Source organism: Dermacentor silvarum, chromosome 7 (assembly GCF_013339745.2).
Source record: "Dermacentor silvarum isolate Dsil-2018 chromosome 7, BIME_Dsil_1.4, whole genome shotgun sequence".
In the NCBI taxonomy this organism is placed as follows: Eukaryota; Metazoa; Arthropoda; class Arachnida; order Ixodida; family Ixodidae; genus Dermacentor; species Dermacentor silvarum.
This window is the reverse complement of record NC_051160.1, coordinates 146,529,190-146,552,204: the sequence shown is the minus strand read 5'-3', so window position 1 is coordinate 146,552,204 and position 23,015 is coordinate 146,529,190. Positions and strand designations below refer to the sequence as shown.

The following is a 23,015-nucleotide window of genomic DNA, read 5'->3' as shown; positions in this document are numbered from 1 at the left end:
CCCCTTGCATGAAAAGAGGAACCTGCCATGACACGTCAACCTGCTAACACACAGCGCTGCCTCAAACCCCTCCACCGACTATCAGTAGTACATTATATTTCTTTTCAATTCTACACTCTCGCTCGTTACCTCACCCACCCGCCTTACCTTCTCTCCCCTTTAGAAGAACCCTACCTATATATACTATGCCGAGGAGAGCATAAGTTGCCTTGAAGAAGACAAGTCCACTTGTCGAAACGTTGGCTCCTGCCCTCACCTTGTTCTCGTGTTACTCATCGCCTTGAATCGCCATCTCCCGCATTCCCCTTGTTTTCCATGCATTGTTCAGTCATACAAACAGAAGAAAATCCCTAGCGGCTGCATAATGTGAGCGACATGCGAAACCCGTGAAAAAAAAGAAAGTTTGAAGGTCATTGTTATTCCTGCGTGATTAATTGCCACAAGAAAAACCGTAATATAGCCCTATCATTGTATTATTTTTAGTGAAAACCACGATCATGAGTGACGGCGACGTTGGATTCAGGCAGGCACGATCGCACGCCGTTTAATATTCAACTATTTCTACAGCTTCTTCAGCATAATATCCGTATACGTCTGATTTTATTGAAACCGAAAATGGCAGTGCTCCTAGTACAAAAATGCATACATGTTCTTATACAAGATCGCATATAAACAGCTGGCATTTTTTCGGGGGCGCTAATACAGTTAAACCTGCTTATAACGAACCTCCAATAACGAATTCCTGGATATAACAAAGTTTTTCTATTCCCCGCCATTACTCCATAGAAGCACATGTATTTGAGACCTCTACGTAACGAAGTGGCAGTGGGAGACCCCCTCGATATAACGAATTTTCCCCTCCGACAACCTAGAGATTTCGCCCCAAATTTTGTCATTTTTCCGCGAGCAGCAACTGGAAGCACCTTCTCCGCCGTGACGGAATGCGAAGCGAGCGCATGTGTGCGTGCGTGCGTGCATGCGAGCGTGTGCGAGGCGGGCCTGCATCCCTCAGCCCGGCGATCTTGCCGCCGCGGGCGTGACCTTTCCCCCTCCCTTCATTCAAACCTGATCCTGCCACTTGCTGCAGCTGGCCTAGCCCGCCAAGCCGGCACTCTCTCCTTTTCCAGTTGATGTTGCCGATGCGCTGGCAGATACTGTGACACATCACACTCGATGAGTGCGGACACGTGCTGTCAAACGCTGGCAGCATGTGGAAGTGCCGCTGCAGAGGCGAGCGAAGTGACCTTCATGCTGTTGCCTATCGCTTGAACGCAAACTGAGCGCCAAGAATACACAGCACGCACAAAAAATCTACGAGCCGCCGACGCTCCTAGGCTGCGATTTTGTAGCGATGCCTTATGACTTATCCTATACTAGTCTTATTCACCACTCCCGGCCGGCTGATCCCATTGATAACGCGAGCGGACCATCGCTCTGACCACTTACAAAGCGTGATAAGTGCAAAAAGGCATTATTACCGGAAAGGCATCGCTACAAAGTACCGGCCCTACACTGCCTAGACTCTCCCCCAACGCAGATCGCTTTCAAGATACGGCCCGCGCGACCGCGCGCCGCCGCGCAGTACGCAGTTAATGCCAGAGTACAGCACAACGCCGCCCGCTATCCCTCCCCCCTCGCCGGTGCCTCGACTGCAATGGAAGTTCGCAACGTATGATGCGGGAACGGTCCCACAGTTGCGACGCAAGAGCAGGGTTACCAATGCACTGGGTTCTATGGGAGCTGTGCTGGGACCGGACGAAAACGACGTAACAGCTGGGAAAACGCAGAACTCAGGAACATAACAGTGGGGTTCTACTGTAACACTATACGACGCTGCAACGCTCGCTCTTCGTTTCCGATGCCTCGCGCTTGTGCGAAACGACACACGTCCACGCATCCAGTACCTGGCATGACATTCCAAGGATGAGTGCTACGATGAAAACGGAAAACAGGTGCGCGTTACAATTGAGGGCACGTTAGAATAGAGTAAATACGTAAAGCGTTCCTTTTTCGAATTTTCGTGCCGAATCTGCATATAACGAAATCCTCTTTATAACGGAGTTTTTCGGGAACTTGTCAATTTCGTTATATCCAGGTTTAACTGTATTGTTACCGGCTAAATGGGAAACTGCATGAATAGAAGACGACGAGGAAGATGAAGTGCGAGAAGAAATAATGGCTGCTGTAATAAAGTGGAGTCCTGACCTGTGTGAAGCACCTGCTAGATTTTCATGTACATTGCACTCATCTGGGCTGTCGAGAAGTTTCGCCCATGTTTGTATGGACTTCATGGTAGCTACCGACAACAGTGCCCTTGTCTGGCTCCTGTCAAAAGAACACTTGACTTCTCAGATGGCATGCTGGTCCCTCCAGCTCCAAGAGTACGACATTACAATTGTCCCATCGAAGTGGCAGGAATCATCGACATGCCAACTTTGTGTCACACTATACAGTCTGTGCAAGCACATTGGAAGACCTTCGAGGCACGCTAAGTCGTGATTGTGATCCTAAGCTCCGCACCATAATAGATGCAATGGTGGGACTGGCCAGCCAAGATCATGTCATGCAAAACTACCACGATTTTATAAGTTGGACGATGGACTGCTTTTGCACTCTGGGCGTTTGAATGAAGGTTCCTCTTTTTGGCAGCCTGAAGAGCCCCAGTCTTTACAGTCACACATCAAACAGGCTCTTCATGACACCTTAACTGCTCACCACCTAGGGTTTACGAAAACATACGTCAGAGTTTCAGAATGGTTTTGGTGGTGCAATGTGCAGAAGGACATGAAAGTGTCAGTTACTGGGTGTAAAACCTGCCAGTTTTGCAAAGTGTCGACAGCAGCATCGAAACCTACATTATAGCTTTTCAAGCCCACGAGTTCACCATCCGATATAACCAGCATGGACCATGTGCGTCCTTTCGCTAGGAATAAGGCCATCGACAACTACCTGCTTGTCGTTGCCGACTATTTGATAAAGTGGGTTATGGCCGAGGCAGTGCCAGATATGTCTGCACACTATGCCATAGAATTTCTGAGAATAAACATTGTCTCGAGGCACGGCGCTCCCTAATGCTGGCTTTATAGACTGCAGGATTTGCTTTACGTCCTGGGAATTCGAAAGTGCACATGCATCACATGGAATACATGATGCCAATACTTCCATCAACCAGTGGAATGGCCTCTTGAAGCGGGCCAACTGCACACTGTGCAACAGTCTAGCGACACATGTTAACGTTTCCCACACCAACTGCGACCGTTTCCCGCAAGATGAAGTCTTCACAGTCAATATGGCCATACAAGAGAAGATGCAGACTAGCCAGGTTTCTTTTTTTTTACGGGCGCACCCCACCGATTCCCCTAGACTTGGAACTTCGAATAGCCTGGAACCGTTTGGTTGACTCCCCTGAAAAGCTCTCCTGGCACCGTCTCAAAGCCAGACAACACCTCCGTAATGCTTGCACTGGGGTTCGATTAGCGAACGCCAACAACACATGGCCTCTGCCGACATGTCAACCCGGAAGCCTCATTTTTATTCGACGGGTGTTCTCCACCAGTGAAACTCACCCAATGACAAAATGAGTCTCCTGACATCGTCCACCATGCGTGACATGAGGTAGTCCTCCACTAGTTGTGTCTTGCTGGACAGGCCACAGCCACGCATGTCCACAGCGACCACCCTGCAATGCAGAGAGGGACACAGGTCAGGAAGGACATGAGAAGATGAGACATCACATTTCTATCGTTTAGGTTTTTTGTCATTTCTTTTGTGTTGTTTACTGCCACAACAGCAAGGTGTAGAGTGCCAGCACAATGGTTTTAAAATGCTTCATGTTAATGTGACATGAATCGGGAAGGATGCTAGTGACAATGTGGCTCTATGCAGGCCTAAAAACTGGAGGCTGCAAAGATGCCTAAAATGTATATACGTATATAGTAGAGCCTCGTTCACACGTCCTGGAAAAAAAAAAGAGAAAAACGTACTAGCAGGAAAAACATACATTCTGAAGTTACTAAATTATCGGCAGACTGAACTGTAGTTGACATCTGCATAACTGAGAAGTGTTGCACAAGTCGTTGCAGCACCAAATGCCGGCACGCGCCACTGATGGGTTCCGAGTGGCCTTGGGACATACGTGGTTGCTTTCCTATTGCGTGGTGTTTTGAGATTGCAATGGAAAACTGAGGCGAAATCGAGCTGGCGGGTTTTGCCGGAACACTATACCACCAGGGCGAAACATGACGCTCACTTCGTGCCGCCTGAAGCAGGGAATGGCATCGCGTTTCGGTTATCTATTGTTACAGGCGTGCTGTGCGCTTCCAACAGAGCTACGGCACATGCACTAGGGAACAGATAGGCGAAGATGCTTATCACAGTAGGGTTGGTGGCGATAGCTTCGAATGTGATGTATGACGACCCGTGAGGAGATTTGCTGATACTGAAAGATCAAACTAAGTGCGTGGTGGTATTGTCACGTGAGACGCGCCAGCGAGTACTGCGGGGAAGCTGCTGTGGCGGGCGCCTACTGCTCTCGATCATGCGTGCCTCGTGCCGTTTCTTGCTCACATGCGATCTAGCAATCGAAAAACGAATTATACGATAGCAGTTTGGCAATGTACTGAACGTTCGTGCCGAAGATATTGTTTTCCGGAAACATATTATAATCGGTAAAAAAGAAGCATACCTGTATTGGGTCACTTTTTGTGTTCTCGATTGCAAACGTTGGCACCGCGAAGTCATAGCAAACGCGATTGTATCAACAAGGTTCTACTGTACTGTATAAAACAATGGATGAGCACGCAATGGGGCATTGTATGACAATGTATTGATAATGATAGCATATATAGAGAGCCAAAATAGACAGCAAGTAAACTATGTTAACAGGAGAAGCAATGATTGCAGCATATATATGATCTGCTGTTTGGACTCCCTATCAATCTTTCTGATTTAGCTGCCAAGAAACCACACAAGACTGTGTGCCCCACTTGTCCTCAAATTACGATCGTTGCACCAGCTTGCCAGTGTTGCAAGCCTTGGTCTTGGCCCTCTGCACCTGCAGCGCATATTCAGGCTGCTGTCCTTTGCATGAGCAGCTTTTCATGAGCTCTATTACAGTGCCCCTAAATTACAAGGATCCCTTCTGTTACCCCCGACCCGTTCATCTTGCAGTCTTGTGTATCGGCGTAAGATAAACTTTCAATCAGCCATTTCTACCCTTCTCAATTGAATCCTGAAAATAATTTGATTGATCCCACCGTCTGTGATTGTGATCCTAAAAAAATTGAATTTGAACTTGTCATTTAAACGTGTATAAGGCAGACGTGCTTTAGTATTTTCGGTGGCATACTGGAGGAGACGATAACCAGTGTGACAACTGCGAGAAAACTCGTGCTGTTCACCAGTACTGCAATGCTCTATCAGCAACTTCGACCGTTATGAATAAACCATCTGTAATAACATCTGCTATCTTGCCTATTACTATGTCGTTTGGGTCAACTTATTTGTGTATTCTGCTGTACTTTTGTTCTCCATGCCAGAGCTTGTATATTGAATGCATTACTCCATGCAAGCACTCATTTAATGACGCTGAGTGTCAGTATACTTTTTGAGCAGACAATTCTCATTTGCTAGTTTGCTTTATAGACTAGAAATTATGAGGAGTAGTTGAACAAGGAATGTTGCTTTAAGCCAACACTTCCACAACAGGACTTGTCTTCTTCATGCAGCCAATGTTGCTGTCCTGACATAGACACGTGCCTTGTAAAAATGTTGGCTTAAAGTGACATTCCTTGTTTGACTACTTCTCAAATATACAACTGTTGTTTGCGTCCATTAACGAAGTGGAGATGGTAGATAAAAAAAGGCTGCCAAATTTATCATTAATAGTTATGGTTGCTTATCTGTACCTCAGTTAGTTGCCTGAGCTTGTTTAAAAAGTATGTCTGAAAAAACAACAAACACAATTGTCTTAGCTTTACGTTTATTCTTGGCAAAGGAGTCAGTAGATAACATTCAATTGACATCCAGATACACCGCTTGACGTTGGCACTCTGCAATGTCAGTCCTTTTCCAATACAGGAACAAAATTGTGGGTATTCGTGTTTGCACTTAACAATCATAACCTGCAACGATTTGCAGGCACATGTGGTAACAGAGAATGACATTGAAAGGTTTCAAGCTATGCTAGAACACGATTATGTTGCACTGAGTTTTACACTGGCAAAAAAGAATTACAAAGAAGGGAAGAAGGATGCGGACGGATGAAGCACAAACTACCAACTCTTTATTTTTGTTAGAGAACATGTTAATATACAAATGAAAAAGGTGGGGGCGGGAGGGGGTGACCCTGATATGTCATGTGCCAATGTGATAGTGAGAACCAGAGAGTTCAACTGCACCCATTCCATCCTGCGAACTCAATTTCGGCTTCTGTTAAGCATGATAGAGGGAGTGCTTAAGCACTGGTCTCTTTCCTTCCACATGACATATCATTCATGACATATCATTCCGCTCATTTCACCATTAAAGGAATCCGACAAACAACAGGTGATTGAAGAATTACACTAACCTACAGCACAGAGGATGCCTAGTTTCTTTTTTTGAAGCCACCAGGAAGATCAATATAACTTACGAGCATAACTTTAAGCTTCCTGCATCTCTTGACCGATCCATATTGCAGGCTTATTATCACTTTCAAGAAATGTTGCAGTGTGCCTGTGTAGCAATGCATAAGCTTCCATGAGTAGTATATGTCCTACTGAAGCAATCTTCGCAAAGTAATTGTCTAATTTTCTTAATAACAGCCTTTGAATAGCACCTAAGCAGGCGATGTGTGCCAATGGTGTTTAGTGAATTTGACGCAAATCCTAGCACACTGCCTCCTAGATTTTCATCGCACCACAGTTGCTGTATAATTTTAGAGGTCATGCTGAGGAAGCCCCACTGGTTCTCAACATAGCAGGTTTCACATAATTTACAGCAAGCAATATTGGTGTTGTTTTTCAGAGTTTCCGTTTTAAAAACATGCTAGCGTTTCATAATGCATCCACTTGTACCTCAAATGTAAATTTCGTAACCTAGTCTACCTCCCCCAAGATACCGTACACACTTGCGTAACAAGCCCACTTGCATAATAACTCTCCCCCACTTTGGTCTCTGAGAAATAAGTGTTTATTTTTTACCTCATGTAAAAAACATGCACGTCACCTCCAGTATCAGTGGTCAACATATGTTCACTTTACCTAGAAATGATGGGCTAGTCCCATCGACTATATACTTTTTTTTTCTTCTTGTGACTATGTGCACATGTGGTAGGGGGCACAGCTCCAGTGAAGCCATTTTCGTTTCAGTTGTTTTGTCTGTGCTCTGGACGTGTACCAACTATGCCTAACAAAGATTTGATTTGATCCTAAAATTGTCGAATAGCGTCATGGTACAGCAAATATCGTTTGTAGTGAAGGATGCTAAAGAGTGGCAACATGAGCGTTCGCATCATGTTGACCGAGCACTTTTGTTGATGCCATTCAGGCATTCCCCATTTCATCACTACTTTTTCGTTAATAGTCGAGTGTTGTGCCATGACCTCTACAACTTCAACTCCTAGAAAAAAAAAAAAACTGTTAGACCATTTTCCTTGCATAATGGATGCTCCCCCCACATTGACATCAACTTAGAAAAAACAGTGGGTTCATTATGCAAGTACATACGGTAGGTGCCAGTGATAACCCCTACCCCACCCCCTCCCCTCCCAGTGCCAAACAGTGTCTCTCACCAGTGGTCCTTCTGGAAGTGCCGTATCTGCTTCTCCCAGGTGTACCACGTGTCCGGGAAACCGTGCAACAACACCATGAGCGGGTTGTCGTGACTTCCGGCTGACACGTAGTGCAGCGTCACATCCTGCAGCGCAGATAGACAAAGAAGGTCACGAGAGTACAGTCAAACCTCGATATAACGAACCTCGATTTAACGAAATTCGCAATGTAACAAATTATTTTTATTTGCCCATCTTAGTGCTATTGAATTAACGAAACCTACTAATAGAACAATAGTTAATTTCACTAGTCTGTGGCCTAAGTACTTAGTTTGCAAGATACCTTTCATGCGCGTGCGCAATGACAAAACAATCCGCAAAATTTCTTAGAAATAAATTTGAACACTACTTTAACATAAATGCTATAAATGTCAAGGGCATGACAGCACCATCAGAATGCAACCTGCTAATCCATTCGCCTTCTTAATGCAGGTGAGCAAAGGTTAGTGCAAATCATCATCATCAGCCTATATTTTATGTCCACTGCAGGACGAAGGCCTCTCCCTGCAATCGCCAATTACCCCTGTCTTGCGCTAGCGTATTCCAACTTGCGCCTGCAAATTTCCTAACTTCATCACCCCATCTGGTATTCTGCCGACCTCGACTGCACTTCCCTTGTCTTGGTATCCATTCTGTAACCCTAATGGTCCACCGGTTACTCATCCTACGCATTACATGGCCTGCCCAGCTCCATTTCTTCCGCTTAATGTCAACTAGAATATCGGCTATCCCTGTTTGTTCTCTGATCCACACCGCTCTCGTCCTGTCTGTTAACGTTAGTCCTATGATTTTTCGTTCCATTGCTCTTTGTGCGGTCCTTAACTTGTTCTCAAGCTTCTTTGTTAACCTCCAAGTTTCTGCCCCATATGTTAGCACCGGTAGAATGCAATGATTGTACACTTTTTTCAATGACAGTGGTAAGCTCCCAGTCAGGATTTGGTAATGCACTCCAACCCAATTTTATTCTTCTGTGAATTTCTTTTCTCATGATCAGGGTCCCCTGTGAGTAATTGACCTAGATAAACGTACTCCTTTACAGACTCTAGAGGCTGACTGGCGATCCTGAATTCTTGTTCCCTTGCAAGTGTTTTCCATCGAATAATGTATTCTTGACTGTGCTGCCATGCCCGAGGCTGCTTCTAGAGTTGCTGTGCGAGTGTGTTAGCATTCATGGTGTAATTTCTGCAGCGTGAAGAACTGAAGTGCGGAAAGAACCGTGAACTTAAACCTCAACTCGCCCACATCACTATTCTTATTCTGTGTTAGCGTTGCACTTAGCGATAGACTTTTATTATCATGTGGTGATGCTGAGACTAACCCCAAGTGCGAGTGTGCTGCTGTCTCGAAGCAGCTTCAGCAGATTGCTGAGGATCTGACGGAAACCAAGCTGGAACGATTAACTGCTATTGAGCCTAAGTTGGAATTACTGACAGCTCTAGATGACTAAAATAACGGGCTGTGTGAAGCAGGTGACTGATTTGCAAAAAGTTGTACAAGCGCTGGAGCTTAAGGTAGACAATCTGGAAAACCATTCCAGAAGGTCTAACATGATAATTTCTGGAATACCGGAAAACAAAAAGGAAAGCAGTGACAGCCTTGAACTACAAATTAACGAAAAAGTTGTTAGGAGTGTCCTGAAAACAGAGCCTTTGACTATAGAAAGAATTCATAGGCTCAGAAGACCAGGAAACAAGAAATCTAGGCCAGTAATTATGAAGCTCGTTCACGCTGGAGAAAAAACTTGAGTACTGAAAAATTGTCACAGGTTCAAGGGGACCAACTACTCGATCAGCGAAAACTAATCAGCTAGAATGCGAGATATAAGGAAAAAGTTCTGGAACTACGCCAAAACAACGGAAGCTGGTGAGAAAGTGTCCTTACCATACGACAAGCTGAAAGTTAACGGTGAACTGTACTGTCGGGATGACTAGAAAGATGGTGCGGTCTCCTTGAAGAGCAACCGCTCAAAAAAAAACAGCAAAGCGAGCCAATGTCTCTGCCTTCACGCGGAACATAGGAGCATCTGTAATAAGTTTCATAAATGTAAACTCACGCAGTGTCATGAATAAACTAGATGCTCCTGCATCCATAATAACTAGTCTAAATGCAATTTTGTAGCAGTTACGGAAACATGGGTAATGGGTGGTATTCTAGGTGAACTAGCCACACCAAATTATTCAATAATACGGCAAGATAGACTGACATGTGGTGAATGCATTGCCTAACTAAAAAAAAAAAAAGCATCCTCTTCGTGGCCCTACCTGATGTCGAGAACATCAAAGCAATCTTTTGCAAGGTAACTATGTATAGCTGTTCATCACCAATTTTAAAATGTTTATTTTCTACATTTCTGAAATGTATTATGTTCTCTGTAGTCTGATTTCGCACTTGCGTCTTAAAAATTGTGCTCCCTTTACTTCTGTTGACTTAGTTTTGTTTTGCTTACATTTACTGTGTTTGATGTACTTATGTCCTTTGTATTTGTTACAGTTGACTTAAGGCATAATTAATGTAACATTGTATTGCATTGTGTTTCATATACCTGTCGTATGTCTCTTTTACATTGTACTATCGACCAATAAAGCTTACGGACCAAGGGATCTGACAAAAAGCTGAATATCTCCGCAGCCTCAAAACGCAGCCTGGTATTCCCATTTCCAACCTCTACTGGTATAAGTGAACAACATTGTGATGTACGGTTTTACTGGCTACATTTAAAGGCTGCTCGGATATTCTGTGTTTCCTGAGATCCCGTGGTCCGTAAACTTTTTTTGATCGATAGTAAATATGTAAGTGCTCTCCCTGCTACAATGTTGTGTGAGATTAGCAGTTTTGTTAAATAAATAAATAAATATGTGCTGAGACAGTTTTTATGGTAAAATTGCTGACCAGCCTCGAAGAGCCTGCCGAAACATCTGCAAGAACAAGAATCTGCTGACTGCCTACTGGACCCCTGTGTACAATCTTTTCAAGCAAAAGCAAGTGGTGTGAAGGAACACTCAAGATCTGCAGATAAAAAAGAAGACTCCTATCATTGTTTTCTCACAAGCTAAACTTTTTATAGTTTGTGAACTAAACAAGTTGCATTTACGCAATACAATGTTTTCAATATTGAGTCAAAGCGCAAGCTATCCGCTGCTTTTAATTGCCCTTGCTACGTGCATCCTTACATCAGGGTCACTAGTTCCCATGTTCACAGCTATTCACACATTCTAGTGCACTCACTTCGCTTCTACAAAAGCACAAACGATAGTAGCAGCAAACATTTTGCGCTCTCCCAGCAAAGGGGACTGCACTTAGAGGGAGAAACGCAGCAATGCGTGTAGTGGTACTACTCCAAGTGGTACCACTACCAATACAGTGGTACCAGTGAGAACAGTTGCTTTGCTGTAGCACAAGCTTGGTACTACATGGATGCCTTGCACATCCGCTCATCCTGATATGGCCAGCCTTTTCTTTTTTTTTTCATAAAGTTTGTCAATTACAGGAGAGATAAGAAATACCTTCCTGCATTGTTTCTGCGATCACAGGGATGATATTGGCTCGCACACTTCTTTATCTTTCTTCGGTGACTGCTTTTCACCGGCTAACAAATGTTAAGCCTTATCGCTCGGAGCAGGACGCACTTGGATGTATCGGACGCTTCTCAAAGGTTGTCGATAGTTCTATCCGCTGGTTGTTGTCACCAAACCTTTTGTAATCTGATTGCATGTGCGACGCGTATTGTGCAGTACTTAGTTTAATACACTGCATCTAGGGCCTCTGGTCACAACCACAAGAGTTAAAAATATATTTTTTTTTTTTGCAACAAAAATTGCTCAAGGCATTGCTTGCTTCCAAAAACCATAGATGACTGAAATCCCATGCTTGATAATTCAGTGTTAGTTTTGATTCCGAGTATATGAGGATATAGTTTTTCCCTTCTGCATTAAATTTTTTGCCTGTGGCAGATAACACAGTTCCAACCCTTGAACTAAATTAAAACCCTGAACTAACCCTTTAAAAGTAATTTATTAATTACTTTACGGCATGGCACATATGGCAATTTATTAATTGTTGCCAGTGAGTTCATAAGGCGATAGTATCCACATGAAACAAATTCACAGGGTGACAACAGTTTCGAGATATTAATTTTCAAAGTGTGCTATGAAACACATCGGTGCAAATGGAACAGTGCATATTTAATGCAGGTTTGATGGCGCACATCTTGAAACCAGTGCTACAGACAACCCCGGATATATCGAATCTGAAGGAGATCACAAAAAAGTTCGATATATAGGCGATTCGATACATATAAAGTAAAAATTTTATCGAAACATTTTCAAGGGGAATTTACCGCTGTTCATTATAAGCAATAATTCACTATATATGTGGGTTCGATCGTGTCTTCAGAATTCACTCTAAGTCGATATGCCTTGCAAACTCACTACCTACAATTTGGAATTGCAATATATGTTAATTATTTAATTAAAATGTAATCAGTGTAATTTGTTAATTATTTGATTATGCATTGGATTGCCTGTGGAAGTAATGTCCACCTCATCGAGTAATTTAGTTCAAGGGTTAAAATCGTGCTATCTGCCCCAGGTGACCTTTGAAAATTTGGTGCAGCTAAAAAAAAACACCCTCTAGAACACAAATAAGTTCACCATAGTGACAATTAGCACTATTCAGTCCGGTTATCAGCGAGGGTAAACCCCGAGTGCATTGTTTCCACTGTAAATTGTGGATTTTTCCAGAAATTTGCAGGGGCGCACCGGTTCCGGGAGAGTGACAGCATTATTCTATGAAGTGGTTGGGTCCTGGAAGGTTGTTGCCACAGGTGCAAGACAGGTATTTTCCGGCGAACATAATTTCTACTACAAGCCAATTTCATTGAAGCAATGTTTCCAGTCAACAGCCCCGAGAAGATAAAGCTTTCCAGCCATTGCACTTGCACTTCCTCCTTGGAGGGACCATAGATTAATTAGTATTGCCTGCACAAGAGCTTTATTGCCATACCAATTATATGAACCCTCCAGGTCAATATGGCATGGTAGAATACAGAGGTAACAAGTGCTGCCGTGTATGGTACCTTGAACCCTCATTTTTTTAGTTGCAAACTAGTTATTGCACAATGTTACTCCGTGACTCTAGCCAAAATGTATATAACTGCTATTGTTTCGCATGTTAAACCATCTTTGATAAAGGCGGGTCTCCAGCCGAAATGTAGAAAATAAACTGGTTATGTTTTTCAAAGTTGATTTCTTCAGACACACACACACACACACACACACACACACACACACACACATATATATATATATATATATATATACATATACATATAAAGACACAAACAAATACACATCTTTTTACCCATCCCACAAGTTATGTATGGTGGACACATGTTTTCTTGTTTATTAAAACTGTGCCCAGGAGAAAAAACAATGGAAAGGAAATCTAAATGGCTAACTGAAAGGAAGGCCCACACTAAAGTGGGGATTTTTCCAGGAAGCTCCAGCATATGAAGTTTACAGCGCGTTCGGCGCGACAATGTGTCATAGTAAAGAACGAATGAAAGAGAAGAAAGAAAGGAGCCCACAAAGAACACCTGTCTTCAAGCTGTTGTGTCGCAGGCAGTTGTCACGAGACAATAGCAACGAATGGCAGCGCACAAAGCTGTCCTCCGACCCCAAGCAACTGACAAGGTCAGCAGCCTGGATTCTTTATTTCTTCTTTTTTTTTAACAATAAAAGGCTCCATCATTTCTTGCGACAGGAGGAAACTGTTTCTATTTATATAAAATGGGGTCTATTCTTTAGTGGCGTGCTTTATTCTCTAACGCTTTACGTGGTCCACACACATGTACCTACAACCTGCTCCACTGTTTATACAACATATGCCCTAAATTGAAGTTTGTTGGCAAGAGAAAATGGGCGCAATTATGTAAATACACCGCCCGGTCTTCCGTTTGTATCTTTTTTCTTTTTTTTCAAGTGAGCGGTGCTGCCTTCCAGTGCTCCAGAAGTGCCACGGTTCCGCGCAACCAATGCTTGGGACCGTATTCTGAAACGGTCCACTTTGGCTATATTTCACTTTTCACTCCCGCGCTGATTGGCTGTTTTAGCAAAATTGGATGAGCTGATTGGCTGTTTGAGCCAGATGTCATTCAATTTTGCTCAACCAGCCAATCAGCGCGCGCCTGAAAGCGAAATATCGCCGAAGTGGAACGTTTCAGAATACGGCCCATGATAGACTTCCTTGCACACGGCTTCCCTCTCAAGTTCAAATTTCCCGCGCGCTCATACGTACTCGCTCAACCGATATCCGCCGCCATCTCCGGTCGCGGCGGGTACGCAAATGCGAAGGGATCAAAATAAACACAAATAACGAGGCCCGATGCCGCGACTGTATGAATGAGGTGCGGCGTGACAGGTCGCAACTCGCGCGCACGTCGACGCCTCGAAGGCGGGCCAACGCATACGCACGCACGAGCCCGAATACAAACGGCCGAGATGCGAGCGAGAGAAAAAGAAAATAAAGTAACGGCTCCGAAAAAAAAAAAAGAAAAAAAAAAACAGCAGCGGATCCAGTTTGCGGTCTCAGTTTCATTTCTGTAGCTGACGCTCCGTTTGTGGTTGCTTGAATTTCGCCCGCAGCCGCGCGCTGCCCGTCAACCAGTCGGGGAGGGCTTTGTCGGCCCCACCGGAGCGAATGCGATCGCAACAAGAAACAACAAAACCATGACAGGCGGCTGACGGGGGAAGAGATGGCCTAGGCTAGCTTCGCACCGGCAGCGCATCATAACTTCATCCGACATGCCTCGTCAAGGCGGTGACAGCTGGGAGAGCGGTCGAATTACTGCTCCGGAAGGCTCGGCTCACATCACTGGAAACCAACTGCGGTATCAGACGTGTAGATGACGAATCAGCAGGGGAGGCGCACACTGAGAAGTTGTCCCGACAGCGGCGATAGCGGAGCTTTCCGATAACCGCCGTGCACCGTTAAAAATACCGCCTCGCTCGAGATTAGCACCCTTCTAGGCCGACCGGCTACGTGAAGGGCGACGCGTTCTCCCACGTCGTTACGTAATGCAACAAACGTCAGTTGTGGCGGTCGAGCGCCAGGCGTCTCCGGCGCGCGAACACAGCTTGCAAATCGAAACAAACCTCAAACTGAGTGCTAAGATGTGATTGACAATGTTCGATTCACGGTGGGAGCAGGTTCAGATTTGACTTATAAGCACGGTGATGCGAGCTAAGCCCCGAAATAAGATTGACACAAGCAATGTAGCGGTCCTGTAATCACAAGACCACTACACGTCTTGGCCCAAGACAACCGGCTATGTGATATGAGCAAAGCCCATAGCAATTAATTAATCAATCAACAAGGCAATGCGAAACGCGCTTAGTCCATTCACACGCGAATGAGTCCACGCCAGGCAGCCGAAGCAAAGCGATCGTAGATGACATCACACACCTGCAACGTGACGAATTCGTGGGATCCCAAAGACGGGTCGCGAAGACAGGCCGGCTCTTCGGGACGCTGCTTGGGCGTCAGTATGGACTTCCCTTTCAGCAGCACCTGTACGCCGATCTTGAGACACATCCAGAGGCCCAGGCACGTGCCGATCGTCACCAGCAAGATCTGGCTTAACGCCCGCCGCAGCGTCTTGAACGCCATCGCTGCGCTTCGATGCGCCGAGCTTCGGATGGGGGGTTGCCTGCGCTCAGCCTGCGCTCTTGGTTGGGCTTCGCCGCAACACTCCATCACCCTTTGGAAATGCACCGGCGCCGCCGGCGTACCGCTCGGCGACTCACGTGGAGCGGAGAACGCGGTGAACGCGTGCGCGAAAGAAATTACTGCGTCCGTTAAAAAAATAATTGTTTCACTAGGCGCGTAAAACGTTTGGCGTGTTTTGATGTCGGCGAAAGAAATGGAAAAAGTTGAACAAAATGCCACTTCCGCTACAGCTTTAAAAATGGCGGCGCCCACGAATTTTCTCTCTGCGCGAACTGTGCGGTGAGCAGCCAATATAAAATGTTGTTTAGGGTGGAGCGCAGGAATACAGCGACCTTGAAGCAAGCTTAAATTGCAGATTTAACAGATAGTTAAAAATCAAGTGTGGGAGACGCAAGTATAAGTGCGTTTGACGACGAAAAGCGCTACACGAGAGGCCGGTTGTCGAAATGCTACGAACACGCTTGGTTTTCTTTGCTTTGGGGAGAACACCATCGCCGCCCGAAGTGAATGTACGTGCCGTCGCCCCTTGTCCGGGCCTCCCGAAGCGCCGCGCGCTTGGAGGGCCAGCCACAGAACACCTATGGGCCAGCCACCACGGTTCGACTTTTGAAATCAACTCGCGGAGTCTCTGAACCGCCGCGCCTCATCCCTGTGAAACGTGCCGACTCCAAGGGCGCCAACCAGTCGTCTCCAATTGTGCAGGTGCGTGCAGTGACTACCTGCGTAGTGTTTGGGTCGACGGTGATCGCCGAGTCGGCACAACAGCTTGAAGAACCGACAATACAAAGCCCAACCAGAGCTGGCGCTGGCGTAGGGCGTAGTTCAAGCACGGCCTACCGACGCCTCTGTCACCACCGAGATGGCACCCCGCTACCAAACTGACGTCGATGGATGGACCTCCCGGGCACCTCGAAAGCCCCTGAGTCTTCCTCAACAAGCCAAATTAATCCTCCACCCCTCTACCTGCCCGATTCTATTCAATATCACCCCGCGCACACTTCATCGAGCGCTAAGCAATGCGGCCCAACTCAGCATTGCCGAATCAAAAGCACTTCATTGCGAGATAGACCACCTGAAGAAACTGGAATTTCGAACATGCATCACATTTGAAGTATAAAATAAATTACCCCCCCCCCCCCCCCCCCAGGAAATATTTACCTGAACGACAACCACAGCACCGCGCAAACTTACAAAGCCTCGCCGCACAATGCAGGGTTGTTCATAACATAGAACCGGGTACCACGACGGAAGAACTCATGCGAGAGATCGAGGCGCCCGAGTTCAAGATCCTCAGTGCCCACATGATGGGCCAAACAGCAGCCGCAATCCTCACCTTCGAAGGACCATGTCAGCCGCCCAAGGTGATCTTTGGCGGCGGAGTATACCGCTGCTACCCGCACCGACCTTGCGCACAGTTCTGCACTACATGCTTCGGCATAGGCCATCGCACCGATGTCTGCCCAGACTCCGACAGAGCTCGTTGCAGAAACTGTGCATAGATCATCCAGTATCTGGCACAAGAACATGAGTGCATGCCATGCTGCCCTAACTGCAATAGGGAACACCCAGGCGACGACCCGGATTGTGAAATTCGTCGCACCTTGGACAAGGCAGTATGGCAGCTCGGGGAGGAAGAGCGCACCGTCAATGACGAAGCCAAGAAGGTCACCATTGAGACCCCTTCCAACAGCCGGAGCTGAAGCAAGTTCCGGAAAAGGGGCCCCAAACGAAAACGCAGCATGTCAGCGAATAGCAGAGCACGCTCTCAATCGAAACAGAACACACAACAGAAGGTCAGTCAACCACTCTTCGCTTCTTCCCACCCCTCCGCCCTTCCCTACCCACACAAAAAAGCACAACAGGTCGCTAAAACTTGCAGGGCAGCATTATTGAGATCCGTGCGTGGAATTTCTCAAGCCCATTAAAATCAGCTGCACTGAACACCGACAGAAGCAGACATGGTCCACACGCGCACGCACCCAGACACACATGACACCCCTCTTACAAATGACACAGAGTAAATAGAAATTGATATGACCCTCCCGATCACACGCCATCGCTATCAACGCAGGCCCCTTCTAAAAAGCTCAAGCATATGCTCCAGATGATCAAAACAGCACCTCATTTGCAGAAGCGATGCAAAACATTTGCAAGGAGCTCAAAGCAGATGAAAAGGCAAGCAGAAATTGAAGCAATGGTAAAATTGCACTTCGAAGCTCAACTCCCCACGCTGATCTGCCAGGTGATTGAAGCTGTCATGCCCCAAATGCAGGCTCAACTGCAAGCCATTATTGCCCCGATCACTAAAGCCAGTGCGGAATTTCTGTTGGCACATTGGCGTCGTAGAACAAAGGGTTGGAAGCCCATCCATCACCCAACCCACTCGCACAATGACGCAACACTCGATAAATGGCTTCCGACAGTATGGCAAAGCACTAGCTTACATGGCAGTAGAACTGAACATTCGAAAAATGGCTTCCAACAATATGGCAAAACACTAGCTTACATGGCAATAGAACTGCCAGGGGTTCGGGAATAAACACGGGCTTCTCACGCAGTACATTGTTATGCGGAATACTGCACAAGGGTTTTGCTCCTGCAAGAACCTGGACACAACTCCAAGCTATCTGGCTAAGCAACATACGAACACACATGCCACGCTTATCTGCAAAGAGCTTGCAGCAGAGATCACACACAGGACATCTAAGTTTACAACCATCAGACTTTTTGCCACAAACACTAAAAAGTTTGTTAAATGCTCCCGAAATTTACATGACGAACAGTTACAATCCTCCGCATGAAGAAATTGGCTACATAAGGGAGATGTTCAAAATGCGCCCATGTGGGTACTCTTGGCACCCAGTGGGGGCAGACTTCAACACCGCACATACTGCTTGGGGGTACACGAAGAACACACCTCCTAGAACACATACGAGATGCAGAATTCACAATACTAAACAACTCCAACTCGCCAACCAGACATTGTAATTGGGTCGAGAGGGACACCACACCCGACCTCACCCTGGCCAAAGGGCCATTGTCAGCTTCATGGCACAACGCACATGACACGCTCTCGAGCGACCATTCTCTCTGGTGCATCAGGGTCGACACGACCTTGTTTACCAAGAAGGTTAGGAAGCAGTGGACCGTGGAGTGGGACAAGGTGAGGCACGAGAGGTCGGCTGTTGGGGAGCAACCTCTACAGAAGTGGACCGATATGTTACACCAAAAAAATTGCCCCCACCTCCCCGAAGGGAATCGTGAGGAAATGCGAATGCATTTCTTGCGCCGAGAGTACACGGCGTAGTAATTTTAATGGCGTAAATTAATGACGAGATGAGGATTTGTACCGTAACCATTTATTTACACATTCATCAGCACCTGTCTGTGTTGTCATTGTACCTGATGGCCATAATCACAGCCTTGTGGTTGCTAAAGTGTACAGTCAAAGGGTCTTTGAGAAGCATGCGCATGTCACAGTTTCGGGTAAAGGCGAGATCAATGCAACTTCCGTGAATGGTAGTCTGACACTTGTCGGACTCGGCGGAGGCACACTGCATAGAGTATTTTGTCCGCATGTACTCCACCAACCACTCGCCGCTCTTCTTTCTCACGTCCACGTTAAAGTCACCAACCAAGACGACGGGGTCAGATACTTTGGAGCGCACACACACACTTTCCATAGCCGCGTCCAGTTGCGCGGCAACGGCGTCACGAGCGAGGTTGGGCGCGAGGTACACGGTCACCACAAAGACTCCGTCTCCGGTGTAGGCAAGAGTGTAGAAGTCTTTGTACGGAGACGTGTCTCGAACGGGCGAGGTGGCAACGGCATGCGATATGAGGTTCTTATACACGTTAGCAACGAGATTAACGCCGCAGTATTCGCCGTCCTTGCTGCTTCGAGCAAAGTAGTAGCAAAGTAGTGAGTGACGTCACCTCCAGCGAGAGGTGTAATGCTCGGGTTGGATTGTATTACACTTCTTGCTAGGGGTACCGTTGCCGTCAGACATTCGCCTTCACCGACTTCTGCCATCGCCTTGAGAGGCGCCCAGCCAGCGAACGGTCGAGAGTGAGGCGCACGCTTCACTCCATTTATATATACGTGCGAGCAAGCGAATGGGAGAGTGGGGCGCAGGGAGGAGAGAGAGCGAACGGCGAAGCACTGCACCTACCCTCTCCTACACTCTCTCCACACACGTGGGAGCTCCGCCGAGTTCCCGCGATGCGAGCGCCCTCACACGCCAGAGCGCGCTCCTCCTCTCCACTCACTCTCCGCTACTCCGCCCGCACCACGTGCTCCGGTTGCTAGAGGCGAGGATAAGCGCGCGCGCCCGCAGCTGTTGCTATGGGAGAGGGAGTGAGAGCGGAGAGATAACACCTGCCGGCGCGCGGACACTGACAGATGCCTGACATGCCCCGACTAAGAAATGCATTCGCATTTAAAAGACGCAGAAACACACTTCACTAATGCAAGAAGACGCCAAACAACCCCACACGGATAAGCACTTGTTACACCCCTGGGAGGTCAGGCACGACCTTCTCAAAAGGTGGAAACACCGGAAGACAAAAAGAGAAGACTAGGAGCCATATCAACCAGATAAACTCAGCAATACAGTACTATTCAACAATTGATTAGTGACCACTGCTATGACACGTGCGAAAGACTGAACAACACGCTCAGCATGAGCCACGTGTGGCACCTGGTTAATTCCCACGACTACCAAAACTGTTACATCACAACGAATCCAGAAATCTATCGATCAGCGTAAAAAAGCCAATGAAGATGTTTTCAAGATTCTCCAAGACACCTACATGGTTTCTCCAGACAGTCCCAAGTATCTGGACAACCAAGGGGTGGAGTCGGGGGATTCTCTCCTCATGGGAGATGTCGACATGGCCGAGCTGAAATGCGCACTTGTAGAAACACCATTGAACAAAGAGCTTGGGCCAGATAAGCTGACGGCGGCATAGCTCCGTAATCTATTGGATGATGACTTGGAGTTCTTCCTCTGTCAACTTAACCAAGTGTTGAACATTGGTATTCTCCTAAGAGTGTGGAAGGAAGCCACGGTTGTCTTCATCCCAAAGCCTGGTAAATTACCTTACATCGGCCACCTCCACCCCACCTCTATGACGTCTATTGCAGGCAAAGTGATGGAGCGCATAATTTTCAACAGATTAATATCACATCTGGAAAGGACGCAACACCTGCCACACACCATGCTAGGATACAGACACCAACTGTCTACGCAAGATGGTCTCCTCCAAATACATGAAGATATCACCAAAAATCCCAGCCACTCCCAACTTGGCTGGGATTTGAAGAAAAGAAAGCCTTCGACAACGTGGCCCACAATGCTATGCTTGTGGAGCTCTCTTCCACCCAATGTGGCACCAAGATATACAACTACATGCGGGACTTCTTGCGACACCGTGCGTACACCTTCAAAATTGGCAATGTGACATTTAACCCCTACCCACGCTCGCAAAGGGGCATACCACAAAAAGCACTGCTCTCCCCAACACTGTTCAACTCAGCCATGTGCCACATACACCAGAGCTCTACTCCCCATACCAGACATACGTTACACACTGTATACCAATGACATAACGATATGGATCAACAAAGGCTCTCTGGGGAAAATACAGGACACCTTGCAACGTGCACTAGATGCGGCCCAAGCGGCAGCTGCGAGCACTGGCTTGGTGTGCCCGCCAGAAAAGTCGGAGTTGCTGCTTGTGCACACCACGGGCTGGAGACCCCCAACCATCACCCTACACAACAATGTACAATCCATTCCACAAAGAGCACTAGGCCTATGCATGCAGCGAGATGGAGCGGGTGCGGCCACAGTTCAGCACTTGCTAAAACAGGGTGAACAGGTCTTGAACATGATGTGGCGCAATTCCAATCGCTACCGAGGACTTCACGAGACAGACATGCTGTAGCTGCGTGTCGCCTTACTCTTGTCTCGCCTACATTAACATACATTAACTTCACAAAGGCACAGCAGAACAAGCTCGACACTCTCATTTGCAAGGCCAGTAAACTTGTAATAGAAGTGCCGACCAACACAAGTACGGAGCTGCTAGACAAGGCAGGTAACCATAACACCCTAGAAGAGCTTATCAGCACACACAAATGCAGGCAGGAAATTAGACTGAACAGTACCACATCAGGCAGAAGAATCCCGCGAAGGCTGGGTTTCAAACCCAATGACACCCCACCGCCTGCTACTAGCACGCTTGGCAAAAATGCCCAAGCACTGCTCACAATAGCCCCCATACCACGGCACTTAGACCCCCCCCCCCCAATGAAATAGAAGAATGCAGGGCACAGCGCATCACATACTACAGCAAGTACATTCAACAAGCCAACACCCACGCATACCTGTACATCGATGCTGCCATCAACAGTGCAGCAGCCGTATCCATTACCGATCACCACCGTACGATCACTCACATGCAAACCACCAAGAAGACGGAAACACAGTGGGCTGAGCTTGCCCACTGTTATGTTATGTATGTTATGTATGTTATGTTATGTATACAGATTCAACGAATGCCTGCCACATACTTCAGAGTGGGCAACTTCCCCAAAGATTACTGTGAGGCAATCCACAAACACCTGCACTTGCCCACTGAGGTGATTTGAATACCTGGGCATGTGAGAACGGAGGGCAATGAAGGGGTTAACCTGCTCGCCCAAGAAGCCCTGCGCCGGGACCCTTCCATCCCATGCTCACGTTGATCCTCTCACAAGGCTCCTGCAATGCCCACACTAGCACCATACAGAGAAGATAAAAGACAATTTTCAACTCTCAACCCACACATCACCAGACGACAGGGCATACTCATTCGCCAAGCACAAACACTTCGCATACACCATCTGGACAACACCTTGTATAGGAACAAGTAACAGAGCCTCCGCCAGAGTGTGGGATCTGTGGCGGTCACACAAACACTCCGCACATACAGTGTGTGTCCGAAAATTAATGTCAGTGAGTCCATTATAAAGAAATTAATGATCACATCAGTACAACACATTGAAAGGTTTCAAAATAGGCTCCTCCTGCGTCGTTACATCGCTTCTAGCGAGATTTCCAGGCATCGAAGGCGTCATGGTAGGCCTCCTTAGGAATGTCCTTTAGAGCCTTGGTGCAAGCCTCTTCGACTTTGCCAACTGTCCTGAAATGGTGTCCTTTCATGAGAATTTTCAAGCGCAGACAGAAGAAGCCTGGGAGAGCCATGTCAGGACTGTAAGGTGGATGGAGAACCGTCAGCACCTTTCAATCAGCCAGAAAGCGGGTCACGAGGAAGGCGGTGCGGGCTGGCACGTTATCGTAGTGAAGTTTGCAATCATCCCCAATGTCAGGCTGGGCGCGATGAATCCTTCGTTTAAGTCATTTAAGTCTCTTGAGCACTTTCACGTAGAATTTGACGTTGACGATTCTACCATGTGGTACAAACTCATGGTGGA

General features: G+C 46.8%; 1 protein-coding gene across 1 annotated transcript in view; it reads right to left on the bottom strand.

The window, feature by feature from the left end:
* The window catches only part of LOC119458580 (AB hydrolase superfamily protein YfhM), a 33,957-nt gene extending 18,384 nt beyond the window's left edge, over positions 1–15,573 (bottom strand). Inside the window, exons 1-3 of the mRNA XM_037720420.2 lie at positions 15,272–15,573; positions 7,772–7,896; positions 3,567–3,679 (exon numbers count right to left, since the gene is read on the bottom strand). Of these exons, the coding sequence (XP_037576348.2) occupies positions 3,567–3,679; positions 7,772–7,896; positions 15,272–15,562 (529 nt within the window). The 5' untranslated portion in view covers positions 15,563–15,573. The remainder of the gene's footprint in view (positions 1–3,566; positions 3,680–7,771; positions 7,897–15,271) is intronic.
* Between the last annotated feature and the right edge of the window lie 7,442 nt (positions 15,574–23,015).